Source organism: Sprattus sprattus, assembly GCF_963457725.1.
Source record: "Sprattus sprattus genome assembly, chromosome: 3".
Lineage (NCBI taxonomy): Eukaryota > Metazoa > Chordata > Actinopteri > Clupeiformes > Clupeidae > Sprattus > Sprattus sprattus.
The window spans coordinates 32,112,400-32,132,484 of NC_137922.1; the positions used below are offsets into that span (position 1 = coordinate 32,112,400).

Below are 20,085 nucleotides of genomic sequence, written 5' to 3' on the forward strand. Positions count from 1 at the left end.
ACACACACGCAGAGACAGACAGAAAGCCAGCCCTAGTTAATCACCATTAGGTATTGTTGTGTAGAACACTCCAGACAAGGCACCTCTCTTTGTTTGCTTTAATGTTGGACTAGTGGAGGTTGTGTTTGCTCATTCCGCACGCATCTCCCCTCGCAGCAGAGGCCCCAGAGCACACACGCACCAGGAGCCTGCCCTTAACTAGCGCTGTTGACTTCATGCTAATAAGTTCATACAAATTTTCATTTCTGAGGCTTGCGAGTGACATTTGCTTTTCTTAATTGCAGGCAGAGCGTTTGAAAAAGGATCAACTCTCTAAAGACAGAACACGGCTGCTCAAAGGGAGTGACCTTCATCAGCTCTGCCAATTATAGCAAATAATTCACCAAAAATTACAGTAAACAAATTTACTTTGTGTAGGTGAGAAGGAGGGAGGGAGGATGGGCAAGAAGTGTGTGTGTGTGTGTGTGTGTGTGTGTGTGTGTGTGTGTGTGTGTGTGTGTGTGTGTGTGTGTGTGTGTGTGTGTGTGTGTGTGTGTGTGTGTGTGTGTGTGTGTGTGTGTGTGTGTGTGTGTGTGTGTGTGTGTGTGTGTGTGTGTGTGTGTGTTTGTGCATGTCTGTGTTTGGGGGGAGGGTATTGAAGGGGAGTCTGGCCATGGAGAAAGGCTCACAGGAGGGACCGGCTGGCAGCTGGGGTCTGAGACCGACGCACGTTGCCTCGGAATTTGCAATGCCTCCCCCAGCCACAGTGAGCGAGGGATAGACGCAGGGAGTGGGAGAGGGAGAGAGAGAGAGAAACATGGAGAGGCCGCCAGCCATCCTCCTGCTGCCCACATTAGCATACATTTTCAATGCACATATAGAGGGGGGAACATGTGTTGAATGGGGAGCATGGCGAACCGAATTACACAGACAGTGTTAGCGATCTAATGATATACGTGCACAATGCACTCAAGCAGATGATGGAAATTGGAGAGAGCAGACGCAGAGAAAAGAGGGAGACAGAGAGAGAGAGACAGAAAGAGAGAGAGGGGGAGAAAGAGAGAGAACGGAGGTAGAGAGATGTGCACTGACGCCAAGTTTGAAAGCTGTGCTAAGATGGAGGGTGTCACGTATTAGGCACTGCTCCTCACTCCCACTTTAGTAAATAAAAAACAGTATTTTGGAGAGGTGCCACGCTGGTCACTCATTCACCAAATTGCAGGGAGTGTGCCGATAAGCGTTTGGATGTGCCATTTTATAAAAACATCAACAGAAGATAAAAAATAGAATAACTCAAAACGGGCATTTAGAGTCTTATCTTAAATATCAGGGAATTTCACGAAATAGCTATGTCTTAGATATGCGAGATTAGATATGTGAATTGCACTTGAACTTTATGTTAGCTTATGCTTTGCCATTCAAGTGCATGCTTGCTTGACTTCTTATTTCTCATCACTATTCCTACGCTCCTCTCCTCTTTCATCTCCATATCACTTGTCACACCCAGACGAATCTCTGGCTTTGTTGGACCAAAAAAAAAACTCTCATTTTTTTTGTGTGCCTCAAGTGGACAGTCAACAAGCAGCCAAGAGAGAGCTGGCGGGCTCGCTGCACACACACACCCTCCCCACCCCCACCCCTTGTGTATTATTTACTGAACACGGCCGCGGCGCAGTGTGAAGCTCTAATCAGCGTTCTCATCCCAAGGCAACGCGCCGGCGTTTGTCACCTTCCTCCTCGGCCGCCCAATATTGAGACACTCAAACAGGTCTCATCTTGCCTGGTGAAGACTTCCTTTGTTCTGCCTGCTAAAATGTCTTGTAATTGTGCTTAGGATGTCCAGATGGTAGGCAGCTACTGCAGCTGATGGGATTATACCTTTTACCTCCTCTAGGCCCATCTGTTCCCTTTAGCTCGCTAAAGCCCTGCAGCCTGGATTCGCTTGTCTTTATTGCATAAACCTAACAGCATTACAGCCACTTGGCATGCAAATCAGCCCAGCCCGCAGGCCTTGAGCGCAGCCCAGGGAAGACTCACACAGGGCGCTCCACGCTGCTGACGACGGGGTCATTTATGAACTGGGGAACAACAAGTCTATGTGTGTGTGTGTGTGTGTTTGGGAGGGGGGGAGAGAGAGGGGGGGGTGAAAAGGAGAGGAAGTGTTTCGGAAAACATGGATTCAAGATGGTGTGAAAACGTGCCTGTGTGTGAATGAACATATGCATTTGAATGTGTGTGAATGAACATATGTGTGTGTGTGTGTGTGTGTGTGTGTGTGTGTGTGTGTGTGTGTGTGTCTATGCATGTGTCTGTGTCTGTGTGCTTGAGTGTGTACAAGGCTGATATTAACACGAGTCTCACAGCCATAAAGACTCTTCTTTGGCCCACAGGTGGAATTCAACAACTGTAAATAATTTGAAGTGCGTTCTCGCCAGCTTTGAAATAAAGACGATGGCTGGGGCCCACAGAGGCGGGGAGAGGGAATTACTTTTACTTGGAGATCACAAGCTGGAGTAAATTTGCTGTCCGTGAACATTAGCCGGCATTAGATGATTAGATAAGAGGTTTAGGAGAGGAGAGAGCTGCTGTCAGGACTGTATCTGTACTTTTCGCCGGGCACTTATCGCTTGAAAGAATGTGTTGCTAATCTAAAGCACACTGTCTGTCTAGCATGAGTCTAGAGCTGAGCGGAGACATGGATGGGATTACGTTTTATGACTGTACATCCTGTAGCTCCACTACATCCCACACAGACAATACTGAATGTTTTTCCATTTAGTTTTAAAGCTTTCAACTGCTCCCAACTCTCTCTCTCTCTCTCTCCTTTCTCTCTCTCTCTCCTTTCTCTCTCTCTCTCTCTCTCTGTCTCCCTCTTTCAGTGAACAAAGACAGTGATTCACAGAATTTAATTCTCCAACAGCTTTTAGAGTTTAATAGACTATTTAAAAATGAGTCCTATGCTTTTTAGACATATGTTAAACGACAATCATGAGCAGGGAACTGATCGTTCTTTAAAGTGCACCCTAGATGCATTTAAAGGCTTGTATTGAAAGGGCGGTAGTAATATCTGTGGAGTCTGAATTTGACGTTTGGGACGGATTAAACAGCAGGCAGCCAAGTGCTGAGAGGATCAGACACAAGGTACACATGTGGGTGTGTAGGGAGGAGGTGAGCACTTTCAAACTCCCACAAATTTAAAAGACTTGTCAAATAATCTCCGCTGGCCTTAATAGCTTTGGTGGAAATTGAATTTTTTTTTTAATATAAATCTTGTCTTATTTTACCGGCATGTCTCTTATGAAGAATGACAGGAGGAGCCTACTTCTTGATTTCTTTAGCTTTTTTTATGTGTGTGTGTGTGTGTGTGTGTGTGTGTGTGTGTGTGTGTGCTTTACTGTCTAATCTGGGATCCTGGTCCATATGAACACATGTTCATTCTGTTTTCAAATCAAATAAACAGGGAGATATAAGATGATCGTACTACAGAAAGAAAAGATGGATTTACAATAAAGGGGGAGGGGGGGGGGTGTCCACAAATTGGGCTTTGAAGACGGATTGCCCCAGCGGTGGTGGGGTGGGCAGGGCCAGGGCCCGCGCAGACACCAGATCTGGGTCCCGGGGGACCCGCCGAGACAGGGGGAGAGGGCTCAACCTCTTTAATTGCTCTCCTAATTAAAGCCGGTTGCTAAGCAAAACACACCTTCCATCTAGCGAGCGCAAGGGAAGAGACAAACAATACGTCATGTGGCATAACGACTCTACCGCTCAGGGCAAACCGTCAATTATTATATTTTCATTCTGCCATTTTGTCATTAATAAAGAATAAAAAACAACCCTGAAAAAATAACAGAACAAACAAGTTTGCTTTTCTTGCCCCGCAGAGTTTGTTTCATACAATGTCTATGGCTTTTCCTGTTAAACATGATTCTCAGTTTAAATGATGTAGTAATTACTGTGTGATTAATACGACGGAAATATATAAATGTTATACCTTCAAATAGTTTGACTACGTGATTTGCGCAGTTGGGCGGACCCAAGATAACTAATGTGTCTTGGCTCACTTTCATCTTCCTGAGTCCGAATAGGGAGTGCAGTCCATCAGGAAAGGTTAGAGGGGTTGAAATCAGTCCCTTTTGCATGTGAATTAGCCAAGCGCACCACCCCCAACCCCCCCCACCCCCTCGCTCTAATTCTCATTTTTGCCGAGCAGGCAGGCAGTCAGTCACAGGAGTGAGCTGTGTGTTCCTGCCTCTACTCCAGGAGGAGCAGCTGCACTCCCCACAAACACACGCCTGACCCCCACATCAAACCATTTGCACACGCGACCCCTTTTTTTCCCCCATCAAGCCGACAGAGACACAATGCACACAGACACAAACACACACACACACATTGGGGGGGGGGGGGGGGGTAGGGGTAGAGGCCAACAGACAACACACAGTTTTAGTTACATCATGCAATAATAATAATAATAATAATCATTATAATAATAATAAATAAGTATGAAGGTTGCATAGAGCAAGATACATTTAGAGAAGTTGAGATGACATGAATGTGGAAATTGGAGATTATGTATGTGAACTAAAGACTACCAGTGTGAAAGGGGTGTAGCATCCTCTATGGACTGCACTACTGATAATTCTCCCATAGCAATCAGCTAGTACTAAAACTGCTCTGATGGTCTAAGCAGAGCAGGGTGGTAGATGAATTAAATGGTGTGAACTTGAAAAGGTGGTGGAGAGATGGAGGGAGAGGGGGAAGAGGAAAAGAAGAGAGCGGAAAGCGAGAGGGCGGGAGCAAGCGTTGCAAATTAAGAGGCATGAAAAATGTGCCTACCATTATCCAGATAAGGAGAGGCCGTACCTTCTGAAGGGTCGAGACGACGAGCCCTTCTGCCGTGTTTGGAGTTGTTGTGTACGAACATGTTGTCGGAGACAGCCAGGACATGGCCGTCCACATTAACGGTTGTCGATACAACAACCTGCAACGAGAGTGAGAGAGCCAACCGTCATTAAGTAGACTGTGCCAGTGCCCGAGCGAGCGGCACCACTCGCACCAGAAGTCACTCAGGCCCAACAGTAAAGGCCCCATTTGATCATGCAGCCGCTTTGAGAGAGCTTCTTCACACAGACGCTGTTTCTTTTCACTTGTGCCTTTGTTGGACCCAGGCTTGTGTGTGAGGCCAAACAGAACAAAGCCTGCACCCCACAACCAACCCACCCACACACTCACAAACACACGCACACACACAAACACACACACAGACACCCACAACCCACCCACACACACACACACACACACACACGAACACACACACACACACAAACAAATACACACACAGACACCCACAACCCACCCACACACACACACACACAAACACACACAAACACAAACCAACCCCCAGTCTGTGTCACAGCATTAGTGCCAAGCTCAGTGTTCAGCACAGTTAATGGTGGAAGCCTGAAATATGTTTTGAGGAGGGATTTGGTGGAGGATGCCATCTTCTTGCAGCGTGGTGCTTTTTGTTTCTGTGTTTGTTTGAGTTCTCCTGGTCACCGTTCAGCGCTCCCTACATTGTTACCCCGGGCTTTACTTTTCTATGCCGAGAACCATACAGCGACTCAACACCTTCAAAACAATAAATGAAAACCCATTTCATATCGCCCCAGCGTTGGGGCTTGAACTCCAGCTACTTGGTTTATTTGTCCAGAAGTGAGGGCAGAGGAAGGAGAAAAAGATAGAAAAATAAGTTGTTCATTTTTTTTACATTTTTTATCCCTTCCTCGGTTTCATGGTACAACTCCCTGCAGGTTTCGCATTATTAAGACAATAAATTATATCACACCAATCAGAAAAAGAGTCTGTTTTCACACCTTGAGTAGCAAAACAGAATGGGAGCCGTTAAAACTTCCCCCTGTGTGTTGGCTTTCAGCTTGGGCTGTTAATGGTCTATTCCAGGCTACAGGAGACAAAGTGGTGTGCCCCCCCACCCTCCCTCCCATGAACCAAAAGAGTGCCTTCAGGATCAACAAATTAAGAAATTCACAAATTAGGATCAATCCTCTCCCATGATGTTGGACAAGATATTATCATAGCGCTTTTGTAGAGGTCATAGCGGATATATTTGAGAATGCTTATCTGTTCATCCCAGCTCTCTCAAAAAGGCATTAGCCTTTATCAGAGAGGTTACAAAGTTTAATTTTCATCGCTAAATGGTTCATCGTGAAATCATTTTCACATTGTTTTCTATTTTTGGGGGGGATGTAGTCGTCGAGAGTGCACTCTGTGGAGGGAGCCCGCCTGTCAGCGAGTCAAAGAGGAAATCTCCTTGAATCAAGTCTAAATAAAGCACATTCAATTTCTTCTTCAAGGAATATAATTAACCTTTACTGGGATAAGAGGGCTCTTCTTTATTTCTCCCTTAAATGAAAGACACTGGCAGTTACAAGTGTGCCTGCGCCGATAAAGGATGAGAGCGTCGCTTAAGTGGGGGGGAAACCGATACCTGCCACTCATCCCGAGCCTCCATTTTGTATTACAGAGTCCTTTTCAAACCCGGTACAATTACAGTTTAATCTGCCACTTAAGAGAACACATGGAGGAGAGTCAGTCATGGGCTCTATCTGCCATTAGCAGTCTCTCAAATGCTGCCTGCGGCTCCTTTTTACCCTAATAGTAACCATTCACATTGATCTATTGATATATTGATTAGTTGTTTTATCTCATTAGGAGCAGGCTGGGGTGGGAGAGGGTTGAAATGCGGGAAATGGAGATTGGAGGGGATTTTGGAGAGGGTGGTCCGAGCCCCTCAAGTGAATTAGCGAGGGCCCCCTTCTTCTGTCTGTTTAGTAAACAATCCCAATTATACAGTTGCATTTAATGTCTGCTAATGAGGTTTTTTTGCATGTGAATAGGAGGGGATTGGCGCTTGAATGGGGAATGTGTTTTCCATGAGGGGGTTATAGAACAGAGAGAGAGAGAGAGAGAGAGGGAGAGGAAGAGAGAGAGTGTGAGAGAAGGAGAAGGAGAAGGAGAGAGGGAGAAGGAAAAAAGTAAAGCCCCCTGCTCAGGTTCATTGGGATGGTGATTGACCTCGGTATGTCAATGGAATTCGCCTCTTTTTTTCCCCTCTCCCTCCCTGTGCAGAAGTGAAAGGGCTCCATTCTTGTGTCCAGGTTCAGAGTCGGGCCGTGGAGAGGATGATGGATAGGGCCCGCTCCGGCCTCCAGCTGCTTTGTGGTAGTAAGTGGGGAAGGGAGGCATGCAAAAAGCACGACCTTGCCAGCAGAACACCGTGGATGGAGCATCTGTGAAATTTACTCTGGAAATGGCATTTAGTTCAGCGGCGAGGAGGCAGGGATGAAAGCCAAAAGAGTGGTCTCTTTAACGTCAACCGTTTCAAAGCCTGGCTTTTTTATGTTTTACTCTTTATTTCATTATTTTATTATTTATTTTTTACAAAAACACCCTTTCATTTTTTTTAATTTATGGCTATACTGCCTTGCAATAGCAGCAACTTTATTTTTTATCTGTAAATGGGTATTTAATTGTTTAAAACAAACACAAAATCTACCCTCAATCAAGTTGGCTTTTTTTATCCCGCTGGACGCTAAACTACTTCAAATGAAACATATTATAGAGAGGAAGAGGGGAAATACATGTTTGTTGTTATTCTACAATCTAGTGCTTTATTTAGGAAGACTTTCAAAGAGTAAAAATAGAAGGCCTCTTTGACTGGTGTGCTACCAAGCTATCTGCTGAGTGCCTCAGAGAGAGAACGCATGTAAGTGTGTGTGTGTGTGTGTGTGTGTGTGTGTGTGTGTGTGTGTGTGTGTGTGTGTGTGTGTGTGTGTGTGTGTGTGTGTGTGAAGCTCTGAGGTTTGAGCAGCATCAGTATGACTCTGCTCTCCTCTCTCTCTTCCCACACACACACCCACACACACACACACACACACCTCTTCAAGGTGCTGAGGTAGCGCAAGCTCCTGAAAATAGTGCTGAGGGGCCTGACACGCCGTTAAGTCCAGTTAAACCTTGGGGAAGGAGAGGAGATTAGGCCGGGAGAGACCCAGGAGGAGCCCTCCCCATGACTGGTGGCTCCATTGTCGACCGCCAGATCAGTGGTGACGGATGCTTCTTTTAGTCACCGCGGAGACAAAGAGGACACTTCCACTCACTCCTGGCTTGACCTTCTGCTCTCAACGCATGGATCAATATCTCCAATGCCACTTGCAGCTCCAAAGTATGAAAAATGAAAGCCACACTGCGTTATTTTCAAGGAGCTCTGCTCCCAGATAGATCTATATAACCCTCAAATATATATATATATACACACCTCAGTCGAAAGTGTGCTGGATGACTGGTTTGGTCAAACACTACAAACACAGACCAAGGCTACGGGTGTCAATAAAACACTTCTGCCACACACACACACTGTTGAGTGCTAAAGATGTGGCAATTAAAGGAGAAAGATGGGTTAGTGCTACTTTTCTGATTCTTGAGCAGTGTGCTCTATATTTTCTTAATTAACACTAATGATGTATGCAATTGATTATTCTAATTGACATGTTATGATTGACAGAGACTGTGTTGAACTGGTTTGCTCTCCTCTGTTTGAACACAAAGGCATCCATGAAGACTGTTGGGAGAGTTTATTGAATATAAAAAAGTCCTGAACCCAGCTGCATTGTTGACTCCCAGGGGAGCGGCCCGCTACGGTTCGAACTCTGGCCACCGTGGCCTCCCAAACCTGATTAAATACATCTGCAAGGCAATAAGGCTCCGCAGAACCTGAGGAGGGGTGGGAGAGGGCCAGCCTGGCCTGTTTTTACTTTAGAATATGCAACCATTTGGGATGGAACACACCCGTGAGTGCAAGTGTGTGTGTGTGTGTGTGCGTCCACTAGAAGAAATAACAAGACATGAAGTGAAAGTGTGAGTGTGAGTGTGAAGTACCTGGAATCTGCGCATATCTCGCGGGTTTCCTGCATTCTTCAAGCAGTTCTGATTGCACTTGAGGAAGAATTTCAAAAAGAATCTGAAAGAGAGCAGAAGAGGGGAAGCCTCCACGTTAGACAATCAATTCATCTCAAAATAAACCTTCACAAGGCAGAAAAGCTTGCTTGGCAAAATCAATGACACTGTAAAATACACAACAAAAAACTTTAAGGAAAGTGAGAGGGGGGGATCAAATCTTCAATGGGAAAAGCACCTAAGAACCCAGGAACCAACTGTAGACCTCTTGGCTGATGATAAAACCTCAGCCAAGCAAAACAAGATATAATCATAGAGAATTTTATTCTCTCTCTTCTCTCTTCTTCCTGTTACAAAAGCGATTTCTCTTCCCAATGGACGAGTCTGTTGCAAGGTGCCTGGCTCTGTCTAAAGGCGGAAGCTTGAGGGATCACACCACTCTTTTACCACCCATCTGCCATCAACATACAGGAAGTCACTTGATATTCCGCCCACCTCTTCCTCCAAACAACCACTCTGCAATTAAAGCTTAACGTGCTCAATAGTGAGGCAAATTAGGCACACCTGCGGCCAGGGCTCATTTGAGGGGCATCAAGAGAAGGACCTAACAAGGTGAGAGCATGCCACAAAGTTATAGTCCTGTCAGGCAATTAGGTTTCCCCCACTTCTGGGACATCCGCACAGGGCAATTATGGCGCAAATTACAACCTGGCTAATCTTCTGAACAAATGTCATGTCTGAGAGGGGAAGGGGAGAAGGCACCCAGTGCAACTGGCTCCCTCTGCGCTTAAGCTGACACCTTTCCCATGTGAGGGACCCCAGAGGACGAAGGTGGAGGGCATATGGGTGCATCCCTCCCTCTCTCCATCCCTCCCTCTCACTCTTTTTTTTTCTCTTACTCTTTTCTTTTGCTTCTCCACTACTTCGTAGAGCTTCATTACGGCCCCGTTTTTTAAAATGTAACCCTTCTGTCATTCCCTGGGAGATGCAGGGAGATGAGGGGGGCTTAGGTTGGAGTGAGGGAGCTGAGCTGAGCTGAGAGAGCTTAGCGTCTCTCAAGTGTAATTTCTAACAACGCTGCTTTAGCGCTCAGTAGACGTGCGCATATCCGGTGCTGATTCCTCAGTTGATTTCAGAGACTGAAGAACATTCAGCCAACATTCCTGTTGTGTTTGTGCATGGGTTTCTCCAAAGCACGGAAATATGGAAGTCACATGCAATACACAAATATTTATTTAACTCCATCAGCCTATTCTGATCCCTGAGGTTAGTTATATTTTTCCTCTTTTTTTTTCTGTCAGAAATGCAGAGATTGCATCCCACGTTTTGATGTCATGCATGGCTGATTGTGTTTTTGTTGAGTTAACAAATGCATTCCGCTTGGCAAACACTGGGGTTCAACGCAGAAAAAAGTCTTTTTTTTTCTCTCTCTCTCTTTTCATTTTTTTTTTTTTTTTGGAGCTGCACACTTCAGGTCTCCAAAGGGACAGTGGCCAGTACAATAAATCAAAATGTGAAATGGCATCTGTAACCCTGAACACCTCTCCTGCTCCTCCAGTCATTTATACACATTCTCCAACCGCCTCCCCGCAGACCGCACGAGACAGAGAGCGAGTGAGAGAAGAGAGAGAGAAAGAACGAATGAGAAGGTCTCTATATTGTGTGTCAGAAAAATCTTTGCCGTCTAGCATCGATACAAAGTCCTTTTTTTTGTCATTGCCTTCGGATGCAGATTGGCCTGTCATCAGATGAAGCGAGGTTGGCGATAAAAAACCCTGATGCTGTCATTAGTACATAACATTTAATTGTGTACAGTGCGTTTCCAGTGGCATCCTTCCGCCCATTATCAAAATGACCATTATGGGCACTAATTCTCTGACCCCCGCTTTATTTCCCCACAGACTCATAAGCTTTCACAGCAGGTATTGGAGTAAATCAACCCTGAAATATGGCCTTATTTACTCTCCTCACTCTCACAGACACCCCAGTTCCACCTAACAAATGGCCTCTCTGCACACACACACACACACACACACACACACACACACACACACACACACACACACACACACTCACACTCACACTCACACTCACACTCACACTCACACTCACACACACACACACACACACACACAGACACGCACAATCACACAAACAAACATGCAGACACACTCGCTGACAAGCGCACCTCGACTATTGAAACACACCATAATGAAGCCATGACATTGTCATATCACAAGCACTCCAAGACCTCAGGACAAGAATATGTTGAATAGAAACAGTTGTTTTGTTGGGGCCGCTGAGTGCTTAAAGCTGGAGATACATTTTCATGAGAGGCTCCATTCTGATGACAATTAACAGTGCAGCTTATTGAGAGGAGAATGATTAAGGCCCAGAGGCAAAGAATATCATCTCTGTAAGAGACGGAAGAAGAAAACCATGCAGCAATAGACAAACAAACAAACAGGTTCGGAAACATTCACTTTGAAGTAAACATTTATTTTCCTGCGCCATTGAAAACCAACTCTGGCAGACTCTTGAAAGGGCCTTGTCTCTCTCTCTCCCCCCCCCCCCCTCAGGCTGCATAAAGACTGACCTGCTCATTAAAAGTCAGGCCAATCACTCCATGTTTAGCTCATTTATATTTACTTTTATGAAGTTGATTAGCCAAAGCCTGCTTCTATCTGATGAAAATAATTTCCATTGTAGTCCTAAGTGCCATCGCAATATCCCCAGCATTAGGAGCAGTTTAAATTCTACATGGGTATTGTGTAAATTGGTCCTTTGTGAGCATGGAAGCAATTACAACCAAACAGTTCTCTCTCTCGCTCTCTTTTTTTAATGGCTAGAGAACTTTGTGGTGTTGTTCGGGACGATCAGAAACAAAGGAGGCTGTTAAATTGTAATTTAATGGAATATCAAGGAGTTCACAGCATTAGATGTTGGCAATTGAGAGCAAGGGAGAAAATTAACTGCAATTATGTTTGATTAAAGCTATCCTTCTCAATAATCAGCAATTCTGACAGGCCACAGGGCTCTGGTGACTTCCAGTATGGCGAAAGGTGTTGAGCAATATTAGGGCCAATAAAGGGGATATTAGCATAGCTAATTACAGCACCGCAAAATCCAGCGAAAGGGACCTCTGTGTATTGTAATGTGCAAAATAATTGGACGAGGCAGTTATCAATTACACAAGAAGCGAATTTGGTTTGTCAGAGAAAAAAGCTGTGCCGACGTGTTTAATTTCTCCGCTGCAACCCCCTCGTCCACCACCCATCCCTCCACCCCCCAACCCCTAGCCTCCCACGTCCCTTCACCCAGTTCCACCGGCACTCACACACTTTTATCTCCTACTGCAACTTACCCGTCGACAAATCACTGATAAAATGGTCTTGCGGCCCAGGGCCGGGGTAATTAATACAGCTTGTCCTTTTGCTCTACACTTGCCAGTGCCCCTTTACCACCTAACCACTGTCACTAATCACGTAATAATGATTTCTCCCCCTCTGGTCAAAGAGAGAAAAAAGTAGATTGTCTCTTTAGAAATGCACAGGGCCTTGACGTTTTAAGCAGCCAGGGCTTCGCAGAGCCTATAATTGAGGGGGGTTAGGAGGGGGGGAGAGACTTTTAGTCATGCCAGGACCGTAATGCCCCTCGTCTTATCTCAACTCATAAGACTGCAGGATCATTTCTCTGCCAAGATTCAAGGAGAGACACAAATGAAATATATGGGAAAAGAGACAGGAAAATAAAGAAAGGTCTCCTTTTCTTGTCCGTATCTCTAATCCCTACTCCATTCATCAAACGAAGAGACATTTAAAACAAATAGAGGAAGAGAGGGGATCCTCCTGTTTGCTACCGTTGTAATTGGTGGATGGGTTTAGCCTGCGCTAGTGAGTCTGACTCCCATCTCTCTCTCTCTCTCGCTCTCTCTCTCTCTCTCTCTCTCTCTCTTTCTCTCTCTCTCCCGTTCCTCTCCTCTCCCTCGCCAGTGTGACTTAATGCAGGAGCACAGAGGCTGCAGAGCCTGAGCCTGAGCACCATACCCTGGGCTATGTCTCTATTATTCTAATGCAGATCTCAGATCAGAGGCAGTGGGGCTCATATGAGGAGGAACAGGAATAATAAGTAACCATGTTCAGCAGGCAGGCCAAGCATGTTAGCATTACATGTGCTGAGCTGCGTGTCTTCCTCATCTCACTGATATTGCCAGGAGTCTTTTGGGTGACTTTAACGGTGGAGCATGCGCATTTCACACCCAGGAGAGGAATCAGAGTTCCCATCATCGGCGGCACTAATTCTTTCCTCGATGAGTGATAATGGTTCACTACGAGCCGATGTGTTTTGTTTTGCCAAAGCCCGCTAAGTACTTCATACTGTTCAATTCGACGTGAACACAAGCGACAGAATGACGAGAGAAAGAGAGAGAGAGAGAGAGAGAGGGAGAGGGAGAGAGAGGGAGAGAGAGACAGAGGGAGTGAAAAAAAAAACCTAAACAGATTTTTCCCCCTCTCTCTCTCTCTCTCTCTCCACCCACCCACCCGTCCCCTAAGATGAATGGTTAAGAGACTGTAAAGAAATACAATGGCAGATGGGTGAGATCTCCATGTCAAGGCCAAAAAAAAGAAAAAGGAAGAAAGAGGAGGCCTGGCGGTGACGGTGATTGGTGGCGGAGTGGTCAGTGCAGGAGCTTCACAGCGGTCTGCGCTAATTGCTGGCAAGGTGCTGAAAGCAGTGGCCGCAGCTGTGCGGCTCGACAAGGCAGGCCATCAGTCGCGGCCAGTATTGATTACCCAGCAATCCTAGCCGATCGGGCCCCCTTCAGCCTGCGAGACAATGTGCTCCCCTCAGAAAGCCCCTGTAATGAGCGCTTCCCATACAAGACTACATTCTGCTGACATCAGATCTCTACACACAGATAGTACACAGGTCAATACATATTGGATTTCCAAAATGCTGGGGTCTTAATGTCAGCTCCTCTCCCCCTGCTCCGAGCCACTCCTCATTGGCCGAGCCGGCAGGTTGGCGCACTTAGGGCCCAGTAAAGGGTGGTGTAAAAAGACAGGAGAATGCAGCCGACCATTAGGGTGATTTATTCTTCAAATGTGGCATGACAAATTGCTTTAACACCAGTCTTATTAAATTCTTCTCTTTTTTTCGTGCATTTTTTTTAATGTTATAGATCCCCTCAGATGGACACATGACATCATGGTGGAGGCGGTGGGGAGAAGGGCGGTGCGTTTTACGGCAGGAACCAGATGGCCCATTGTAAGCGTTCTGGTTTTTTCCTTTTTTCTACTCTCTCTCTCTTTCTCTCTCTCTCTCTCTCTCTCTCTCTCTCTCTCTCTCTCTCCCTCTCTCTCTCTCACTGGGCTCCACAATACACAAAACAAGAGTGTGCTGGTGATGACAGCATTGCCAGCGCTTTTGGAGCGGGTGTTTGGGCCTGTTCACGCTGACCCTCACGTATGGGGGAGATGTCGGAGGGTTGCATGGAATATTCATGGCCTGACTCCGGGTCCAGTAATCAGTGGCCTCTGCTTGCTAGGCGGATGTTCCAACATGGCGGCAGCAGCAGCATAGTGTCTATGTCTACACGCGCCGGAGTTACTTTAGCGCCGCTCGAATGTAGTAACCACACAACATATTTGTACTATGATCACCGAGGGAGCACCCTTGCCCAGATCCTATCATTTCCTTTATCTCTTCCTTTACAAACACCTTGCCATCCAACATTATTAGCATTTTCTGAAAATGAACTATTTCTTCCTCCAATCTCCAGTAAAGCTCCCACAGCCTCCCATTTTACTGAGGACCCTTATCTGAGTATTTTCCTGCATCCTTTTTTTCCAGCTGAACTTGCTGTCAAGAGAGTGTTTACAGGTGCCGTGATCTCCAGCATTACACACAGTTTATATGAAGCCAAGTGCTATGGAGATCCAACCTCACCTGGAGTTCAATCTATAGCCTCCATCCATGTTTTACCGGTCTTTAATTTAATCTACAAATAAATCATAACTCCTTTTGAAAAATACGATAACCTCTGTTTCCACGCTGTGCCCTGTGTGCTACGTGGCTGTGATTGACAGGGTGTGACTCGGTGTGCTGTGGACATGCTCTCCATGTTAATATGGAGCTGGAGCTGAGGCAGTGGTGGAGGAGAGAGGGGTGCGCTCCCCATGCACACTCCCTAGGCTGCGTCCACATGCACACTCCCTAGGCTGCGTCCACATGCACACTCCCTAGGCTGCGTCCACATGCACTTGAACAAGGCTGTAATTTACTGCTGCTGGGTTAGCATTCTATGGGCCTACTGTCCCCCCCCCCAGCCATCCCCTCCCCTCCCTTCCACTTCACCCCACTCCCCTCTGCTCCCTCTATCTCTCCACACTCTTTCTTCCTAATGTGTAACATGCTGTTGACATTATTTCCCCAGCAGATCACGGGCCCTGTCAATCAGTCTACATTTTGTCTTTGGCTAGGTGCTCATTAAATCTCTCTCTCTCTCTCTCTCTTTTTGCTCTGTCTCTCTCTCTCTCTCTCCCACTCTGGCGGTGTACCTCCTGTCCCTCTCCGTCATGCTCTCTCCCTCTTTCCCTCCCTCCCTCCTGCCCTCTCTTGCTCTCTCTCTCTCTCTCCCTCTCTCACTTCATCCCTCCAGCTGCTCTGTTTGCCTGCTCTGATCAGCGAGGCCCTGCTTTCAGAGTAAGTCTCCAGCATCATAGGTGTCACAGCCAGAGGTCCCTTGCTGACTTGTTGCAGGTGCCTGTTGGGGGTCTTATCTCCTCTCTGTCCCCAGTCCCCTGTGTGTCTCCGTGGTGTGTGAGCAGATTGAGCGCCGGTGCTTGTGGAAACAGCATTGTTTTAAAGAGCCTTGCCTCTCGCCATTGTATCCTGGGCTCCCAGTCCCTGCAGCCCTGCCTTTGATGTGGGGCCCAGTGAGTCTCATGTTTCCTGGGCTGAGGAGGGAACAGGGAGAGCTGTCCTGATGGGCCTTTGAGGCGCTGGGCACGCATGGCCACTGGTGCTGCTCTTAAAAACTCTGTCTCGGCCAGAGATACTGGCGCACCATTCTTTGTGCTCTCTCTCTCTCTCTCTCTCTCTCTCTCTCTCTCTCTCTCACTCTTGCTCTCTTTCTTCTTTCTTTTCTTTCCTTTTGTGTTTTTCTATCCTTTCCCCTCCATCTAAAATTAATATGTTCCCAGATTCTTTCAAGACTGCTTTAATTAGGAACTGTCATCTTTGCGGATTTTAATTATTAATTAAAAACAGGAAGAGGAGAGAGAAAGAGGGAGACAGAGCAAGGGAGAGAGAGTGAGAGAGAGAGAGAGAGAGAAGTGAAGAAAAAAAACATATTTCAAATCAGGCCAGAGCTTTGCAACACACATAAAAGATGAAGACGAGAAAACACACACACACAGACACACTAATGCAAAGCTTGCCTGATGCAGAGCTCTCTCTGGTCTCTGGGATCCTGATTAAAAACGAATTAAAACACGATAAATGATTAATGGGAGCCCGGCTCCGAGTGGCAATTATTAGTTTTAACGCAGGTAATGCCGCCTAATGAGCGGGGCACATGTGTGCTGGGCCTTAACCTCATTACTCCGGCGTGTCAACACAGCACAACACAACCCCACTGTCGTTACGTCACCTCCTCTCCTCTCCTCTCCTACCCGGGGTCAGGCCTGCACATGGCCCCCAGCTCTGGCTCCCAATCACGGGCCAGACACAGAAGGGCTGGGGCTCCAAGCACCACAGTGTTTCAGTTGGGGGGGGCGGAAACTAATAAAAATAAGAATACTACGACAGTGGAAATAAATTAATAAAAATCAAACAGTTGTGTACACAAAGGGAGGAGAGATTTAATAAGGCCTCAGTCGAACATTTCCCTCTTTAGTCAAAGAAAGCCCGCCTCCACCAAATGATGGCTTGTTTTTTTTTTTTTTTTTTTTTTCTATTTCAGAGTGGGGGGGTAAGGAGGGTGAAAAAAGCATAGCTGACTGCTGCTTGTGAGGTGGTCCTGGACTATTTGCATCATTTTATTCCTAATGTATAATATATGCCCCTAAAGTGAGCGTGTGCATAGGGCAGTTATCAAGCATGAAAAAGCAAGCGAGGGTGAGAGAGCATTAGCGCTTTCAAGCACACACTGCAGTCTAATGCAGGCAAGAAGGGTCAGTTACTCCCGGTTAAGAGGGCACCCAGAAGAAGCCAAGGAACTGACGGGGGCGTGAAGGGTGGGTGGGACACAGAAGTATGTTTGTATACTAGTGTGTGTATGTTTTAAGACTGCAAAGACAGAAAAATAGAAACATTAAGAGAAGCAGGATTAGGAGACACAGTGTCCGCAGATGACGCGAGTGCCATATTTTGTGAAACAATAATGCTGCTGGCAGCAAAGATCCTTGTTTCTGATTCATCTAGGGCCGTATGGCAAAGCTTTGTCAGTCTGTGCGGAGTATAAATTATTCAGGGTGAGAGATGGCAATTACAGGGCCCTGCACAACCAAAATGAATATTTTATGAGGACTAAAACTGCTCTGGAATGAATCATACACACGGCGGCTCACACACACACATACACAGACACATGTACACACACACAGATAGACAGTGTGCTTATACACATGTACACACACACACACACACACACACACACACACACACACACACACAGATAGACAGTGTGCTTATACATGGCAGGATCAGGAGCCTTACCCTCCTTTATATTGTTGACTGAAACCCAGAGAATTCTAATAAGCAAATATATTACAGGTTAACATTGTCACAGGTTTGTCAGGCACACTTCTGATGCTTGTCCATGGCGTGTATGGAGTGGCGTGCACCTAATCATGGTCACCTTGCTTGTTTGTTATCTATAAATTTAATTGGAAATGCGTTCTGATAAATCTCTATTATCACGGGTATGATTCGTTTTCTATTGTCTTCATTTCAGAGCTAGGCTGGTCTGGGCCCTTTTTTTCACATGTAAAATGATTTCTGTAAGTAACATTCTCATGTTTCTGCTTTCTTTCTTTAAGAGCAATCATGACTAAAATAGAATACATTTTCCTTTTGACCCTTGTGAATATACGGAGAGAAAGGGGAGGAAAGAGAAACACATTGAAACGCTAATGGAACAGGATTATAGGGACTGGACGCCTAAAGCAGAGTCTCTGATAAAGGTTTTGTCTGTTCGACTTCCTGCGAAAACTCCAGCTTTATAATACTGAAACAAAAAATAACATTGTTCCAGCGACTGCATAAGGAGGCTAACCTTGTTGAATAGGTATTGTGTTTGCCCAGCTAGTGATACCTTAGCTTTTGTGAGAAAGAAGCAGGTCAGGTCTATGACATCATCACGACACAAGTGCCTCTCTGTGCGGGAGGATTTCCACTTTGGTGGGAAAATGCATCAGGAAAAAGGCTTTTATCTACATGCTACCCCCCACCACCCATTGTTTATCGCCCCAAAAGACAGAGGAAAACAAGAAGGGTATTAACAACATTGATCATTTCATTAAGGACAAAATAACTGACTTTTTTTGTACCTAAATTCATGTAAAGTCACAGTGGACTCCAACAAAAAAAAAATCCCTGAAATGATAGAACACTCAAAAGCTGGAAAGAGTGAGTGGGGAGAAGAAGGAGAGGGGGGAGAAGAGAGAAGGAGAGAGGGGGGGGGGAAGAGAGAAGGAACAAGCTCTACCATGGGAAAGCTGGAGTTTACAGCATGCTCGGCTACATCGCCTGAAGTAGCGACGGAGAAAGTGACAGTGAGAGAAATGTAAAAGAAGTGCTTTCCGGAGTAGCCACGCAAAGTGATAGTTGTTATGAAGACAACTGACACCAATGGTTTTCCTCGTCTGGCAGGGACATGGCTTTTCAAAGAGGTTATCTGTGAATAATAAGTGTTCACAGAGTCCTGACATACACACTCTTACATATGCACACTCACACAAACACACAAAGGGGGGGAAAAAATGCTTCTTCCTCAGACAGAACACCAAGTTGTCAACTCAGTTTTGTTGTGGAGGATTTGAGGCATAAATAGACACAAACACACACACACGCTCTCACATGCATAAACGTGTCAGCTTCCTAGGCTCTGTCTCCTTAAGGGGCTGTGTCTGTGTTCAGACGGGCAGACTGCAGGTTATTGGGCGACAATCAGGAGCTTTATTAAAACATCTCTAGGCTCCGGCGGTGGCACGGGATGACAACTGATGTGAACAAAGTGTCCAAAAAAACAAAACACTCCCAGGGAGTTCTCCAAGCTGCCACTAGAGGGCTTGCCTTTCAGGACCTTAGAAAATAAACCGGTGACTTAATGCAACATAACATGAATTAACTCTTATTATTTTTGACAAACTGCCCTCTCTCCTGAAAAGAATGTGTATCACAGGATCATGTCATCTTTTTTTTAAACATGCCCCATGCGCTGGAAAAGGTCAAAGGTCTCGCTTGATTTAAACATTTGATTCTTTTCTGATTTGGGAAATCTATTTGCACATATTATGGTGTCAATTCATGATTTGTTTGAAAGCAATCTGCAGCTCTAATCATGTAGGAAGCCTTCTCTCTCAGAACTACCAGGGGGGTATCCGGCACGGGAGCAGGACCAAATCTTGTTACCTATGTACAATGCTTTATTGGAGCTATGAAGAGGCCTAGCTCTCCCAGGAGTAAAGGACCCCATTAATTGCTCATGTAACTGGGGATCCGGCGCGGGTCGTGCTTTCATACGCCGCCATTTATCCTGACACGCCGAGACACAGCTGTAGGTCAGGATCCCAACCAATCCGGGGAAATCGCCAAGGAGCTAAGATAATGAAAATTTCTTCATGTATAAAATCCTTAATCAAAATGCTTGTGGTGTCATCCTCTCTCTCTCTCTCTCTCGCTCACTCTTTCTCTCTCTCTCTTTCTCTCCTGCTCCCTCTCTCTCTCTCGCCTTCTCTCTTTCCCTCTCTGCGACTTAAATTAATATACAACAGAACCTTTGGCAAAATTAACATGCCCTCAATCGACAAACGATTGCAAGTCTTAACATCAGATGAAGATTTGAGATGACAGGTGGGAAGGGAACAAAAAGGAAATAGTATTTATATATATATAATATATATATAT

General features: G+C 45.8%; 1 protein-coding gene across 14 annotated transcripts in view; it reads right to left on the bottom strand.

The window, feature by feature from the left end:
• The window catches only part of ebf3a (EBF transcription factor 3a), a 94,553-nt gene that overhangs the window by 31,438 nt on the left and 43,030 nt on the right, over positions 1–20,085 (bottom strand). For 7 of the 14 annotated variants that reach the window (XM_080835323.1, XM_080835324.1, XM_080835327.1 and 4 more), the window contains exons 7-8: positions 8,935–9,016; positions 4,843–4,960 (exon numbers count right to left, since the gene is read on the bottom strand). In XM_080835323.1, coding sequence (XP_080691449.1) covers positions 4,843–4,960; positions 8,935–9,016 — 200 coding nt within the window. Of the gene's footprint in view, positions 1–4,815; positions 4,961–8,934; positions 9,017–20,085 lie in introns of all 14 variants that reach the window. The other 7 variants (XM_080835331.1, XM_080835325.1, XM_080835321.1 and 4 more) reach the window with 1 other exon arrangement.